The following is a 16,144-nucleotide window of genomic DNA, read 5'->3' as shown; positions in this document are numbered from 1 at the left end:
AAAAAATCACTAACTTTTATTATAGTCCAAAATTTGCCTCCATTAATCTTTTTTAGACAAAATCGCCACCAATTGTATCAAAATTATCAACATCAAGACCGTTAACTTGTGCCTTCGAGTCTTCGACAACAACCTTACTTTCGTACGGGAACAATAACGAACTCCTGGTGTTGATAATTGTGAAATTGGGATTAAAATAAAAGTTAGGTCACTTTTATTCAGATAAAAGAATAGTTCGATGTAAAATTGAGATTGGACCTAAGTTTTTCAGAGAATTACGCCAAAAATTTATATATTCGCAGCTATCGATCTCTCACTAATTATTTAGAGAGAGAGAGAGAGAGACGAAGAGAAGAAGAAGCTGGGAAGACTTGCGAAGCTACGTGCGGTTTTACCAAATTGACCCCGAGAAAGTCCCAATTCCATCTTCCTGTCCTCGACCGCTCATATATATACACACACACACACACTTCTTCTTCTTCTTAAGTTTTCCACCATATATCTCTGCCTTCAGCGAAAAGAAAAGAGGACGCACGCACCAGTTCAAGAGCTCCGCAATCTGTCGCCAAACTCCGATTCCTCCCATGGCAAGACTTGATCAAGAAGCAATCGAGACCTTCGCGAGCATAACCGGCGTGCCGGAAGCCGTCGCCATCCAAAAACTCGAGGTGAAACTTTCTGAAAACTCCCGATCGAGTCTTCTCGCAGGAATTCCGTATTTTGATTTCTTGATGCGTGGTTATGGTAAGGAAAATTATTGGGAATCGACTAGTCGCGGATGTGTTCATGGAAAAAAAATAGGGCTTCTTGTCGCTTAAGTCGCGCGATCGGTGTGGATTGCTGAATTGGGTGCAGTTGCTTGTAGTTAGGTGGCGCTCGTGCAATATTTTAATTTAGCTGATTTTTTTTTTCCTCTGGCTCATTGATTGTGAGTGCTTCTAGGTTTTAGCCTGTTGGGTCAATGCTTGCTGATTGAGTTTTCTTCTTAATGCGAGTCATGTTCGAGCTAGAGGTTGTTTAGGGGATCTTTTTTCGGTAAATTTCATGCTTAATCAAAGTTAGAGACATTGGAAATATGAGTTTGAAAGTTGGAACATGCTTACACGAGATAAACAAGGTGGGGGACTTTGTGATGCATAGGGCAAATTAGAACTTGCTTGTTGGTGTAAAACTGCGAGGTGCATATGCTGTAAGCTCACTGTTGAATAATACCAAAATGAGGTTACTTCAAATTGGTAAACAACGTAGTCCTCGTGAAATGTGAGACCCCCTTTAAGCAAGAATTCTGGTCTTCTGAATATAAGAGAAGGCTATAATGCTCATGCTTAGCATAGGCAACAGAAATCATGGGACAATGCAGTGTGATTGGGGTTTTCTGTTTAATGTCACTGTCAAGTGAGAGCTTGGGCTTCTTGCGGCGTCTTATTCTTGTTTGGGGCAAATTTTCAGCTACTTCGTACTTTAACTTACAACTTTCCCTTCAATATGTGAAAATACAAATATTATTTAAGTTCTGAAACTATGGAAAAAACTACACATGATTTTACCTGTCAATATTTAAAAGTTTTGATTTCAAGTGTTTTCTTCTATATAAAGGTCAAAATGTGAGTGCCACACGATTAAAAAAAAAAAAAAGAGCGTTAAAAGTTAAAAGTAGAACTCACCCAAACTGGCAGAACCTGGAAATAGATATTAGGGTGTTAAAAGTTGGAGACTTTAAAAGTTTGAAGATGGGTGCCTATGAGTTAATTAAAGCGTGAAACTTTGTAATTCACAGGGGAATTCAGCATTAGCATGTTTACAATGTTTGGGATAGGCTTGTCACTACTCCCGAGTGAAGAAAGCTTAGCATGTTTGTATTTGCATCACAGGCAGATCAGACATAGTGGTGTTTCTTTCAATGATTTATTTGCACCTTAATAGTCAAACACCCGCCCCACCCCTCCCCCCCAAAAAAAAAAAAAAACCCTCTTTTGTCTGTTGAACTTATTTACAGTATTCTTTTTGACTGTGGAATTTTATTTTCTATTTACAGGCTCATGCATTGTTAGTGGAAGTGTTCAGTTGATGCTTTTAATTAGTTCTTTTTTATTTACTTTAACCAGGAACATGGTGGCAACCTCAATGAAGCTGTCAATGCACACTTCAGTGAAGGAGATAGAAACACGTCAGTGAATTGTCATAGATTTTCATATAGTACCGATATACGTGCATGGAGAATTTTCTGTCTCACAGTGTTTTCATATTCTGTTTTGTCTTGTTTCTTTCTCACTCCTGTTTTGTTGGGTTTTCTCTTAACCAGCGTGAACGCAACATCTCTTGCACCTCAAGATGATGTCATGGATATTGATGAGCCTATTCAAGTTGAACGTCCAGAGCCACCCTTCCCACTCCTTTCTGCTGGTAGAGGCAGATTCAATCCTTACTCTCTTCCCAATGAAAGTCTCACGAGGAGATTGTTTGACGCCGGTTCTGATTTGGGGCTACACACACCATTTGTCACACATCCGAGGAATATCAGGGAAATCCCCATAGAGGTTAAGGATGGAAATGGGTCATCTGCTCATTCTGGCAGAGGTCCCACCATTGAGGATGTAACTGGTACTGAACGTGATCATGGCCCAGAAGTTCGCGGAAATGCTATAATTGAAGTCGATGATGTTCCAGCTGAATCAACTGCACGTGCAACACGAGAAAACGAAGACACCGAGGATTCTACAGGTGTCAGTTCCCGGAACAGAAATGTGGGGCCAAGTCCAACTGGGTTTCACACCTTGCCAGATTCCAATGACGAGATAGAAGAAGAAATGATTCAAGCTGCCATTGAGGCATCGAAACAGGATATTGAGAGGAGCGACCTTCTCCAAAATGTATGTTGTCCTAACTATTCCAACCTTTGTCATATTGTAGTATGTGTATATCAATGATATTCTATTATGAATGCCTTCGTGAACCATCTGTGTTTTTCATTATTGATTTAGGAATCGAGTGAACCTGGTCCTCCACAAAGGCAATCTCAGTTGGAGGATCCTGAACTTGCCCATGCTGTTTCATTGTCCTTGAAGGTAATTTTTTTTTTTCCCCCTGTATTGGGGATCTAGTAATTTCCGCTACAGCAGAAATGTTATGTCAGTGTTCCAGTCTCACATGAAGAGAAAATTGTAAACAGACCACCGAGCAAGAAAAAGCATTGGATGAGCAAATTGATGACCTTGGTGACTCGAAAGCAGTGGATCACAATAGTTCAGAGGTAGAACTGAGCAAATTGGCTTCATCAAATGGGAGGTAAGTGATGTCGAGCAGCATCAAAATTTCGACATTTGTCATATATAATCGTTATATGCTGCTTCTTTGAATTGTCCCTATAGGCTTGACACAGGAGGACCATCAAACCAAGATGAAGTTGAAGAAGTGGAGCAACCTCTCATTAGGCAAAGGCCCAGGCGTAGCTCTGCCCGTGCTGTTGCAGCTGTCCAAGAAATTGACGATGATCCACCACCTTCCGAACAGAATATTCATAGTCAACATCAGCATGATGGAAGCGCGTTCCCTTCTGATGTGGTGCCATAATGTTGCCCTTTGGTTCTTTCTTTATTGCAATTACCTTCTCTTTTCCAGCTCATGTGTTTTTTTTTTTCCCCTTTTCTCCCCTGTTTGTCATATTTAAGTGGGGTGGTATCTCCTCCGAGGAGCATGATGAAGCAGTTATGCTTGAAGCTGCAATGTTCGGTGGGATTCCTGAAGGGACTGGATATAGTTACGCATATGGACCTCATCAATTCATGCGAGGTGATAGTCTTTATCCCCGGCGACCACCTCGACCTCCATCACCCTCTCTTGAAGCCCAGCGCTTAATAAGGGAACAACAGGTTTTATTTTGGGCTTCTAGTGTAGATTATTCTCTTTAGCAGGTCCACTGTCCGTTTTACAAATATTATGCACGCAGGATGATGAGTATCTTGCGTCACTGCAAGCTGACCAAGAGAAGGAAATGAGGGCCAAGGCAGATGCTGAAGCTCGTCGTTTGGAAGAGGAAGCAGCCAGAGAAGCTGCTCTTGAAGAAGAAAGACAAAAAGAGGAAGAATCGCGCAGGAAATTGGAGGAGGAGCAGGTAGACTCGTCAGATTTCTCTTTCTGTCCTGTTGTGCTTTGAAGTAACTGACAGCTGATCATAATTGACAATAGCCTTGAATGGACAATTGTAAAGTCCTCTATGATACATGATGCATGGTCTAGGCATCTTAGGTCATGTTTGGTTGGAGGTGCATGGCAGGAATGGATTGCCATTCTGCTTCCAATATCCTTTCCCCTTGTTTATTGGGGAACTTGCAAGCTAGAATGCCCTCTTTAGCAGAGTGAATCTACAAAATAATTTGTCAAACAAGGGCTAATGCCTGCTTTATTGGAATGAGCAGTCTGCCAACCAAGAGCATTGTCGTTCCTCTGGAGCCATGAAATGGAAATTTCATTCAGTCTTCTATTAATAGTAAGAACAGTCCCCAATAATAAGATTGGTTTACAAAATGCTGCGGGGAAGTCCTAATGGATTTTGAATGTGATTCACTTTTTCAAATATGCAGTTGTAGTTTTCACATCACTCAGTAATTCAATTTTGTGATCCATTTGCAGTCTTGCTAGCATTGGTCTTACTTCAAATGTAGCGCAAACTTTAGAGTTGTCTAATTAAATAAATTAGAGAGGATTATTTGTTTATTAATTTGTGGGACCATCAGGTATAGAAATCAAAGTGTCTATTCTACTCCATTTCTCAGTTAGTTTTTTTGGATCACTAATTTGATGTTAACTTAGTTCTGCTCACGGTACATGACATAGCACCGATCATCTTACGGTATTACTCGTGCGGTGCTTTTTTTTTTTTTTTTTTATGACCCAAGGAACCCCCCACGGCCGGCAGCCGGGGGGTAAACCTTGGGGGCAACACGTGCTAGCCACCACACACGTGCCACCGGGTAAGTCACCCCGCGACGCCCTTGGGATTCGAACACTCGACCTTTTGCGAGAGGAAAAGTGCGCGAACCAGCGGCGCCACCCGGGTGGGTGGTACCTATGCGGTGCTTTTATCTCTCTCTTGTGTAAGGTTTCACCGAAGAGGCAGTGTATTGCTTTTTGACCATTACTTTAGCTTTATAGTTGCATCTTTAGCATTTATGGTTTCTATGACAGGAATTTGAGAGACAACTAGCCGCAAAGGAGGCTTCTCTTCCTCAGGAACCCATGCCAGATGATGAAAATGCGATAACCCTCCTAGTGAGAATGCCGGATGGCAGCCGGCGAGGCCGACGGTTCCTCAAATCTGATAAGTTGCAGGTGAATCAAGTTGAATAGGAGTTCTTTTCTTTCTTTATTTATTTATTTATATTATTGATTTCAAAGAATTTGCTCATTGTACTTACCTTATCCCCGCTTATTCTGGTTTTTGTTTTTCTCTACAGTGTCTTTTTGACTTCATAGACATCGGTAGGGTAGTCAAGCCTGGTACATATAGGCTGGTAATACTTCAGATCCTTGCTGGATTTTTGCTCTTTACTACGAAACACTTCACTTGAGAGAGTGTTGGTTTATTGTTCAACTTCAAAAGGCATGAATCGTGAATATATATGAAAAGAAAAGATGTGATATGACACCTGGGAAGATACCTCTGGTTTTACGTGCAAGTGCTTATGTGGTTTTTGAACAGGTGAGGCCTTACCCGCGGCGTGCTTTTACTGACGGTGAGAGCATGTTGACTCTAAAAGAGCTTGGGCTTACAAGCAAACAAGAAGCGCTGTTTCTTGAGGTAATTTAGCGTGACATCCATGATACTGTAGTTTCATGAATTACGAAACGCTGGCTTTTATCTGGGTTGTGCTGTTTGATCGATCAAAAGGAACTTAGAAGTCGCTGGCTTTTATCTGGGTTGTGCTGTTGGATCGATCAAAAGTAACTTAGAAGTGGCAAGAATATTTGTTGAACGAAACACTGATGGTTACAAAATTTGTTAATGTACTTATGGCATTTCATTGTCGAGCACAGTTCCCTCTTGTACTCTGGGAGGGTTCGTGCTTGATTTTGGGTGTGCTGTTATTGACCGCATGCTTAAGCCAATTAGAAACCGAAGCTTGTAAAACTCTCTCTCTCTCTCTCTCTCTGAATGTGAAATTTGTTTTATGATGCCGTGAGTACCGTGAGTACCGTGAGTACGTGTTAGGTCTAGGAATCGGATGGACCAAGTGAAGTCACGGCCATTGGGGCTCACGGGACCGTATGATCCACAGCCACGGCCACGATCAATTATTCGGTCCATGTGCGGATTCAGCCAAGTATTCAGCCGTCCATTTGCCCCTGTTCTCGTCAAATTGTCACTTGGGGGCATTTGTTTCTCTGATCAAGTGGAGGTTTCACCCATATCAACCCCACAACCTGCACCGCCCGGACATTAGACTGGGGCACGAGGATTCAATGAATGAGGCGACGTTAGCATTAGCGTCTAACAACTGCTTTAATCTCCTTAAAGTGGATCAGCATATGGACACCGGATTAGTCCGGATGATTGTCTCGAGGATGGATCATTATATTTCACCTGTTGGTGCTTATATCATTTCTATGCATCAAAAAGTTAACAAGTGGTTGAGTTTTGAGACGATAACGGAAATACCGTGCGATGTAAGGGGATCTTTATCCGGTCGTAACGGCCGGTTATAGACACAAAGGAAGATGATGAGGAAGGAAATGCTAAGTAGGGGAATAAAGAGCTAATCACTCCAGCATAATGTAAATGAAAAGGCGCTAATTTCCTGCACCGGAAATCGAATCAACTGAAATTTCAGTCGGAAGAAAGACAAAATCGAGGTGTTTTCTCAAAATTCCACTTGACAACCTATAGAAAGCGACCATATGGAATGATATCCGTGCGCACGGAGCCCCCTAGCGATTTCTCCCTGACTACCAGAACGCATCATCCCTAACACGCTGCCCTTGACCCTTCCTAACACCATAACGCCAAAATAGAAGAAAAGATGGAAAATTACCCAATCAATTTTAAATTCCACTCTTTGACAAAACCAAAAGAATTTAGGTTTTTTTTTTTTTTTTACTTTTGTGTGCCCCTTGACACGAAAGGCTGAGGGACAACGATCATCGGTCAGTGAACAACTTTAACGTCCGAGTGGCAATCAATGACGCCAAGTAAGAAGATTATCTGAGCATTTTGGAAGTGACGAATGACAAGGACTGTTCCTGTCGCAAAATATTTACAGGTAAAACGAACGGCCGGAAGTGATTTTCCCAGCTGGAATGCTCGGACTTGCAAGTTGCAGCAAGCCGCATATGATATGCCGGGGATGTCCTTTCTCAAATTCGATTGCTCATCTTGTCATTTCCAACATGTTTTCCCTCTTCTTCCATTCTCGTTTTTGGTTTGTCCCGTCGACGTCGACGTATTTGTCCTTTTTCCGTGTAAGTGATTCAAGAACACGGATATCGTGAAAATATTATTTCAAATCGGTCGATTATAATATCTAAATATGTTTAATATTCATATAATCTTTCTTTGTCTATCGATTTAAATTTATGAATTCGGCTTTTTAACAACTATAAAATCCTGATTATCTAAAACCCATCGGACATCATGTGAGGCTCGTAAAACAAGTTATTTTCAAAACTTTTGACATGTGCAGATGATTTTTCACTTTTTTTTTTTTGTAGAAAATTACCAAAAAAAAAGTCATAAACAAATTGTAATTGTGCTAATTTACTCATAAATCTTTTTTTTTTTTTGCGAATTGAATCTTAAACTTTTCGTATTTGTGTCGGTTCGATCCATCCATCTAATTTTAACCAGAAATCGATGACGTGGCGCGATCGGTATTAACACGAACGATTTTTAATAATCGCCGTGGGAGAGCGCCCTCGTTGCCGATGAAGTTGACCTCGCTAGCCCTCGCCTCGGGCCTGTCGACGATCCTAAGTGACCGTCCGGAGGAAGAAGAAAAGGAAAATAAATAATCTTAAAAAATATTAAAAAATTATAAAAAAAATTGTTTGTGTAAGCGATTTCTTGCCAAAATTGATCGGGCACAAATAGACTCAATTGGTAAAAAAAAAAATAAGAGTTTAGAAATGAATTAACATAATTGTAACCGATTGATGACTTTTTCTTGATAATTCCTTCTTCTTCTTCTTTTGTTAAAGCGGGAAGCTAATACGTTTCTGAATTTTTGTAACCTTTCGATTGAGTCCAGATATTTCTTCAGATGTTCTCTCAAAAGTCCATCGGAGTCACTGAGTCCGGTTCTCCCAAAAGTCAGCATCGCATGCTGGCTTTTGCTAAATCTCGAAAACGACCCCTCTCTCTCCCTCTCTCTCTCTCGCTCGCTATTTGGATCATCGCAGTCGCAGAGCTGTGGAGAGGAAGACCATTTGAGGAGGCAGGTGCCGGTCACTTGTCAAATTCTCTCTCTCTCTCTCTCTCTCGATCTCTCGATCGAGAGAGACCAACCCGTCGAGCTCCGTCGGCCCCTCGTATATCGAAAAAATAGCGATAATATCTCGAATTTGGTTCGCCCATCCTTTAATGCGAGTTTGGTAATTGATTATTTTAAAGATAAGTGCATTAGAAATTTTATTCCTTTTTACGAGAGTGCAATCGACTCTTAAAATTTTCAAAAAGTATAATTAAATCCGAAAACTTATCGCGAGATTGTAATTTAAGTCCTAAATTTTTCAAAAAGCGTAATGAAGTCCTAAAACTTGTCGAGTTGGTGCAATTAAGTTTTAAGACCTGTTAGCATTTTTTGCTTGTCGAATTGGATAGAGTAAATAGAAGGATTTGATTGCATACACTTGACAAACTTTAGGATTTGATTGCATCTTTTAAAAATTTTAGGACTCAATTGTATATTCGCAATAAGTTTTATGTCTTAATTGTACTTTTTAAAAGTTTTGAGACTTAATTATATTTTTTGTGATAAGTTTTATGGCTTATAGTATACTTATCTCATTACTTTGTTATGGAATTTATAACTTTTCAAACAAATCAAGTTACGATAACTAGGGGAAAGAAGTTTCCTCACCTGTTGTCGTGGTTATACCTGGCCTTGGCATTGATTAGATCTTGCTACATAGCCGTCTATTTGTTCCAAAAATAAAAAATAAAACCATGTGTTGATGATAAGTTCACACGTCCCATGAATTTTTTACGTCAGAAAAGATAATAATTCACACGTAAAGGCATGAATAAAGGAAAAAGCACCCGATCAACCCTAAAATTATTGTACGAATGTCTTCAGTTTTAAAGTTTATAATTTTTTGAACTTGGTCCTAAACCTTTGTGCGGTATTCCACCGAAGTCATTCCGATCAATTTTTGCTGGAAATATATTGAAATTTCGCACAAAATTTTAAGATTAAATTGATAAAATCGAAAAGTTTATGATTAAATTGACACCCGTACAATAAATTTAGGATTAAAAATCTTTTCTACGAGCTACATAAGTTGCGGCTTAATCCAACATTCCCGTGTCTAAAAACATATACATCGTTGAAACCTCAAACTCCTATGAAGAATCAACGACGTACATGACATTGAAAATCACCCTTTTGGGGGGGTCTATTCTCATTATAGAGTAAAAGACTAATGCGTGTATGATACGTATTTATTCTTTTATTAGAGGAGAGATTTGAAAACGAAAGAAGGGAGAAACGTAGCTCCTTGCCGGACCCACTCGGTCCGACGGTGCATGCGAGTTGGTCTTACGTGCATCGGACGCAGCTCTTTTTTTTTTCTTCCTTATCTGCAATCGATCCATGAGGTCGATATGACATATCGAGCGCTTGTTCCTTTCTTGATTACATGTGTAGATAACAGTTCAACTTAAATGATTTCGGCTCGTTTTATTTATTTTTTCCTTTTTCATGGAATCATCGGCGCCGTTGATTTCAATGTCAATGTTAACAACGATGTGGGTCATGAATTTTAATATAGTACAATGCAATAATACCACTTTTGGTCTGGGTTGGTCCTATTATTTAAGGTGAGGATCGTGTTAATGCTACATGAGAATTGGATCTGACCGACATTGGGAGGATCTGCCAACACTGGAAATTTCAATTCGAATTTGGTGGCGCAGAAAACATGTCCCTACCATCCAAGGGTGTCATAAGCCATTCAAGGTTGACGTAGATAAATATAGATATAAATGGACATAGATTTTTTTTCCCCCTAAATTGGTTGAGGGAACAAGCAGTAGTCAATTAATTTATGGTGGCCCCAGGTGCGCATGGCAGCAATTCTATCCTAAAAATTAATTTCAGGAGAGAAGTAAATTTTTTTTTTTTACTTCTTCAAATGGTTCCAAAATTTCTTTTAGATCAACAAAATGCTCAAGAAGTAGAAAAGTGAAGTTGCATAATGAAACGGATTTCTGCTGCAGAAATTGTATTATCGAACGGATTTTTGCTTTAGAAGCACTTCCGGAACAGAAATTCTAATCCGTAAGTGTTGTCATACGCGTCCCCAGATTTAAAGTTAACAATTATCGAGTCGAGCTAGCATACGTGTATCTCATCGTGCGTCGTTACCAAAGTTTCGACAGGATTATTAGATTTACTTCGATTAGAAATGAATAGAAATGTGCGGAATTCGAGTCGGTCGTTTCATTTATTTTCTGCAGGCGATTCGAGCGATCATCTCTAGAAAAATGCTGTCTAAATAATTACCGAAAACTTCACGATTAAATAAAGTACTTTTTGTGGAAATCGTTTTGAGACAAAATAGTTTGTTTTCATTTATCTATTGATTTAACAAAGTGATTTCTTTCGTGCCAGGAGAAGATGAGAAAGCGGTTTTGTCTCGATCGAAAATTGTTGTTCTTGGTTCTTGAACAGCTCACCGTTGGAATGATCTTTCAAAAACCAATGGTGACCACGCAAACTACCAGTCATCCAATTTGACTCCCAGAGAGAACAAATAGAGTTGAAGTCTCAAACCATCGTCACCGCCCCCAGCAAATTTCGCGCGACTCTGCTTGATATCGACAGCGAACCGCTGAATCAATTTCCCAATTTCCCCATATAAAAGATCGGTGTTTTATCGGACGAATATTAACGATTCGTGTTCATCGCCATCAACGTCCTCTCCATCCTCCCCTGTCCTCCGCTTTATCTCTCTAGAGCCAACAAACAAACAAAGCACAACAGAGCCGAACAGACAAGACAACCCAGAGATTAATTTACATCTGGATAAGGAAATCGAAGCCAATCCGATATGTCTACGCGTCTGTTTACAAAACCCACCTCCCCATTTCCTCTCGCCTCCACATTCGACCGCGACTCCTGGGGTTCTCCAAGAAAGTTCTGATCTTTTTCGGGTCTCGTTCATCGGGTATCGGGACGTCGTCCGGAAATGGGTTTGATCTTCTCGAGGGAATCCCTGGGTTGCGCGCCTTCCCCGCCGGCGGCGACGAGCCTGGGGGACTTGCCGGAGAGCTGCGCGGCGTCGGTCTTGGCCTACTTGGAGCCGACGGATATTTGCCGGCTGGGGAGGCTGAATCGGGCGTTTCGAGGGGCGTCGTGGGCCGATTTCGTCTGGGAATCGAAGTTGCCCGAGAACTACCGCGTTCTCGTCGAGAAGGTGCTAGGTGGGGACTGTGTCGTTGGAAATGGCTTGAGCAAGAGAGAGATGTACACGAGGCTTTGTCGAGCTAACGTTTTCGATGGAGGCACAAAGGTAAAGGTTTCTTAGCGGAATTATCGTTAGAAGTCGACGAATTTTCAGTAGAGAAATGAATTTCTGATGATCGTTCAGCGAGGAAATGATCTGTTTTTGGGTTTGTCTTCTATTTGGATGATCATGAGGTTTTCACTTGTAAGGATTGTTGATCTCTTCTTTTGGCTCGTAGCTGATAAAGATGCGGAGAAAAGCTGGGTTTTTATTTTCAATTGATGAAAAATTTGTTGATGGGGATCTGAGAAATAGGAATATGTCAACGGTAGTTGAAATTGAGCTTTTCTTCTTATTAATTTTATTAAAATCTGCTAGATATGTGTGGAGCTTTTGTGGTGAGAGTACCGGCATTATTAGTAACTGTTATTTTCTCCTGGTGGTTTACTTCAGCTAAAACATACCTCAATTTTTTGGATATCTTTTACTTGTTTTGTGAACTGGGTTCGTCTCTTTGATGTATGTACTGCGTGTAAAGCCCCCGCGCCAAATTATATCAGCATAGGGTTTAATTTGCCGGTCTATACGAGTTAGTCGAGTTCGATTTACGATTCGATTGCCCAAGTTTTCAGTTAAGCAAGCTTTACACAGCATAGCTGATGCGGTATTGTTGTCTGTCTGTCTTGCCAGAAAGTTTGGCTGGATAAATTTACCAGCCGTGTTTGTATATCTATTGCTTCAAAAGGCTTAGCTATTACTGGGATTGATGATAGGAGATATTGGAGTCACATCCCAACGGAGGAATCTAGGTGAGTCTCATGTTAATTCCTTGTCAAAGATTCTTTGACGAAATTATATGTGTCTTTTGGAACTTATTGTTTTGGTAAATTTCTCGACAGGGCCCCAAAAGTGTTTGGGATTGGGGATTCCTCATTTTAATCATCCTAAAGAGGCCCCTTAATTATCTTAGTATTTCTGTTTGCAAATTCCATGGATTTTACATCTTGATGTTTGGCCTGTTTGCCTATTAGTTTCTGCACGGGATTTTTAGCATTATTTGTGCAAAGCTTCTCATCATGGAAGTGCCGTTTTCTTTTTTGGATATAATCATGCTATCTTTTTGGATGCTCTTGCTAGATGACCTTAAGAACCGGTGCTTACTGTTCTTAACCTGATGATGAAGGACCTATCAGTTTGGTTTAGTTTAGTTGGTGGACTATCTTTCTGATTCTTCTATATTGTGTATTAGCAGTTGTCTTCAAGAAGTTATAACCATGATGCTTTAAGAACAGACTCAGTACTGAGCTTTCATTCCTACATCTAGTTGTTATATCTCTTGGGTTATTTATGCAGGCAATATCAGAAAATGAAAGGACTAACTGGTTAGAGGTTTATCTATTCTTTTCAAATATCAAACTCAATTTAGGCGTGATGCAGCAATCAGAATTTGATGCAATTAGATGGTTCCAACTTTCTTTGGAATATTAAACTTTTGGACCATGACATGCTTTGTAGCCTCAACAGCTGAACTTTCCTGCTGTTATTGACAGTTGACATGGCGTCCATCAAGAAGTCAGGGCAACTGTCTCGAAAACTTTATCACCTTGTAAATTTCGCCATCCTTATTTTCTCTCGTTGTTGGAAAGAAAATAGAAAAAGGCATCGGAACTTGTATAGAGTGTAGTCATGTGGGTTGCACTATATGTTATTTGTTACCAAATCTGAAATGCTACTCTTTTTCTTAGAGCACGATAGCCTAAGTCCTGTCATCTACATGTGCGGTTGGTGCTTGACATCTATTATGCTATTTAGCAATTTATGGGAAATGGCCAAGTATGGTTGGAGGGATATAAAGTTTCTTTGGGTTTTTGTCTTCCAAAAAACATGAGTGCTTCTTTGTACGGTCTTGGCCTTTTTTGTTTCTTTAGCCTTGTTGACTTATCATTGCCGAGGTTTGTTCTGGGAATTGGGTGTGCCAATTGAAAATCTTATAGCAGCATTGTTGGTGAATAATGTTATCCGCATGAATTATCACAGTTAAATAAAGTGTCCAACTAGATGGCTGTTTTTGAGAGAGCACTTTCGGTTTTGGCTAAAAATCAACACCAAACAACACCTAAGGAGGTGGAGTCATGGGTTAGTCCTATTGAAAAAAGTTTCCTTTGGGCCACTGCCAGGTTTCCCCTGCCTTGGTAACTACTTAGTTGCAATGCAATGGGAGACTTCCTCGACAGATTAGTAGAGTGCTTTAAGAGGCTCCAATACTTCAGTTAGAAAAAAGAACGAAATTTGCTCTATTTGGGATTTTTTCCTTTTTGTTCAATTCATGTAGGATTTTAAAAAAAGCTTAACCATGTACAAACTTCATCGTTTGCAATTTCTTTTTCAATTTGTTTCTGTTGATTCATTTGGCGTTTCCATATCTTTCTATATGCCTCGGGATTGAGCTTTGGAGCTAATTGAAAATCCCACCCAAATGCAGGTTTGGAACTGTTGCGTATCTCCAGCAAACATGGTGGTTCCAAGTCGAGGGAGAGATGGAATTCCCGTTCCCCGCGGGGTCCTACAGCATCTTCTTCAGAATCCAGTTGGGCCGGGCCCAGAAGAGGTTCGGTCGCAGGATTTGCAACTCGGAGCATGTACACGGTTGGGACAAAAAGCCCGTGCGGTTCCAGCTGTGGACTTCGGACGGCCAGTCTGCTTCATCCCAGTGTTTCCTTGGCGAGCCTGGGAAATGGGTGAACTACCATGTCGGGGACTTTGCCGTCCGCAGCCAGCAGGCGTTCACCAAGGTGAAGTTCTCCATGACGCAAATCGATTGTACACACACTAAGGGAGGTCTGTGTCTGGACTCTGTAATTATACACCCTAGTGAGTCCAAGGAGAGGTTGATGCGGTTTTGAGGTGCATCTATCTAGCCTTCTTAGGTAGAAAAGTGTAACAAAGTTAGTCTTTATGTACCAGTTTGGCTATTTTTAGGAGTATGAGCGTTTGTGCCTAAGAAAGCGAGGAAACTGTGTATAGTCTTAGCATCCTTCTCGAGTAGACATATCGCCGGAAACATTTAAATAACATCTGAGCCCTATGATTTCTTTACATGAAGATTGTTGATGTTTAACTTGTGAACATGGTTGGTTTGTGGTAGTCTGAAGAGAGTACTTGCATGTGGTTTTAATTCTGCAAGTAGCCCACCAAACCTATCAGTTGAAACCCTTTCGGACAAAGGATAAGAATGTTTATTCGGATTGTGCGACATGGATTCCAAGTGAATGATAATCGAGTTTGCGCACAAATTCTTTGAGTGTCAGTTTGGCTATCCTTTCTGGATCTGATCTGCTTCGGATCTCGAGAGTTTGCATACGTTATTTTGCTTTGCTGTAACTGTGATACAGTGATGAACTTTGCCACCTGAAGTCTGTTAAAAAACCGGCGAGAAGTAGCTCATCCATGGTTTCTTCCAGCAGTGTCAATGCCCCTTGTAAGTTTTACGTACTGCCGGACATGACTCTGATGCAGCAACTCCATAGCTGATGAGGTTATTAACTTATAACTTGGTAGTCCGGTCTGCGCTAATTCTTGAGAATTCCGATCGAAATCCCACGAACCATGTAGCGACCGGAAGTGCGTCTCTATTATGCTCGTCGAAATCGAGTTTCTATCTACTGAGAAATCTAACGAGTATGAAGAAACGAGCACGACATGCCAATCGAGTTGTATGAGATCTTGGAAACTAAAAAGCAATCCTTTCTGGAAGTTTGAGATTAGATCCGGTGTCCGGGGACAGCTGACCCGTCTCAGATCTTCGTTAGTCCGTACCTTATCCGACGATCATGTGATCCGTACATCGAAACGAAGGCCAGCTTAATCAATGTCCCTACGTTCTATGAAGAATTGAAGAGTAGGGCCAAGAAATATGGAACTTGGTTTAATGGTTGGAAGGTAGGTCACCAAACCGAGACGGCGTCGTCGTATCCGTCTTCGATAACTCCAAGGCAAAACGCGAATGCGACCGCCATCCCTGAGGAAATGTCTCTTTTGGACATGGCGAAGGAGCACGATCGAATGATGCGCCCCGCCCTCCCTCCTCCCGATCCTCCCATCCCAAGGCCGACTTCAGCCGATTGTGTAACAGTTTAAGCGGGGCATGATCACGTGTGTCTCGTCGGAAGCATTTCGATGATCTCTCCGGCACGCTCTCGACCCCTCGTCTTGATTTAAAGCTAGCCTCGACCGGCCTTTCCTGGCCAGCGCCGATGGCTGAATTGCATTGCGATATTGCTGTCGCCACCTGCTTTCTCCTCTCATGCGTTGCTTTTTGTACGTAATTAATTAGTTGAGCCAGCAAAGGCATAGTATCGGCACTTCTGTCAAAATGTCAAATGAAAGCGTCGACCTCAATTCTCTTATTTTAATGAAAATCGTGTTAAGGAGTATTTCAAAATACTTGTTAACGATATTTTATCAAATTCGATTGTCAACGTTGTAA

General features: G+C 41.0%; 2 protein-coding genes across 2 annotated transcripts; both read left to right on the top strand.

Annotated features, from left to right (window-relative positions):
- The first annotated feature begins 474 nt into the window (after window positions 1–474).
- On the top strand, window positions 475–6,171 carry LOC115746441 (plant UBX domain-containing protein 8-like). Its single transcript, XM_048276271.1, has 12 exons — window positions 475–668; window positions 2,106–2,167; window positions 2,303–2,870; window positions 2,982–3,065; window positions 3,170–3,285; window positions 3,369–3,561; window positions 3,669–3,869; window positions 3,947–4,111; window positions 5,185–5,328; window positions 5,454–5,510; window positions 5,699–5,898; window positions 5,952–6,171. Exons 1-11 carry the CDS (start codon window positions 585–587, stop codon window positions 5,804–5,806), a joined length of 1,782 nt encoding a protein of 593 aa, XP_048132228.1. The 5' UTR covers window positions 475–584; the 3' UTR covers window positions 5,807–5,898; window positions 5,952–6,171.
- Window positions 6,172–11,040: 4,869 nt separating this feature from the next.
- On the top strand, window positions 11,041–14,754 carry LOC115746442 (F-box protein PP2-A12-like). The gene is made up of 3 exons (XM_030682204.2): window positions 11,041–11,724; window positions 12,349–12,467; window positions 14,141–14,754. The coding sequence occupies exons 1-3, from the start codon at window positions 11,401–11,403 to the stop codon at window positions 14,559–14,561; spliced, it is 864 nt and encodes a 287-aa protein (XP_030538064.1). The 5' UTR covers window positions 11,041–11,400; the 3' UTR covers window positions 14,562–14,754.
- Window positions 14,755–16,144: the final 1,390 nt, after the last annotated feature.

Source organism: Rhodamnia argentea, chromosome 3 (genome assembly GCF_020921035.1).
Source record: "Rhodamnia argentea isolate NSW1041297 chromosome 3, ASM2092103v1, whole genome shotgun sequence".
In the NCBI taxonomy this organism is placed as follows: domain Eukaryota; kingdom Viridiplantae; phylum Streptophyta; class Magnoliopsida; order Myrtales; family Myrtaceae; genus Rhodamnia; species Rhodamnia argentea.
The sequence above is the reverse complement of the archived record's forward strand: the minus strand, read 5'-3'. Positions and strand labels throughout refer to the sequence as shown.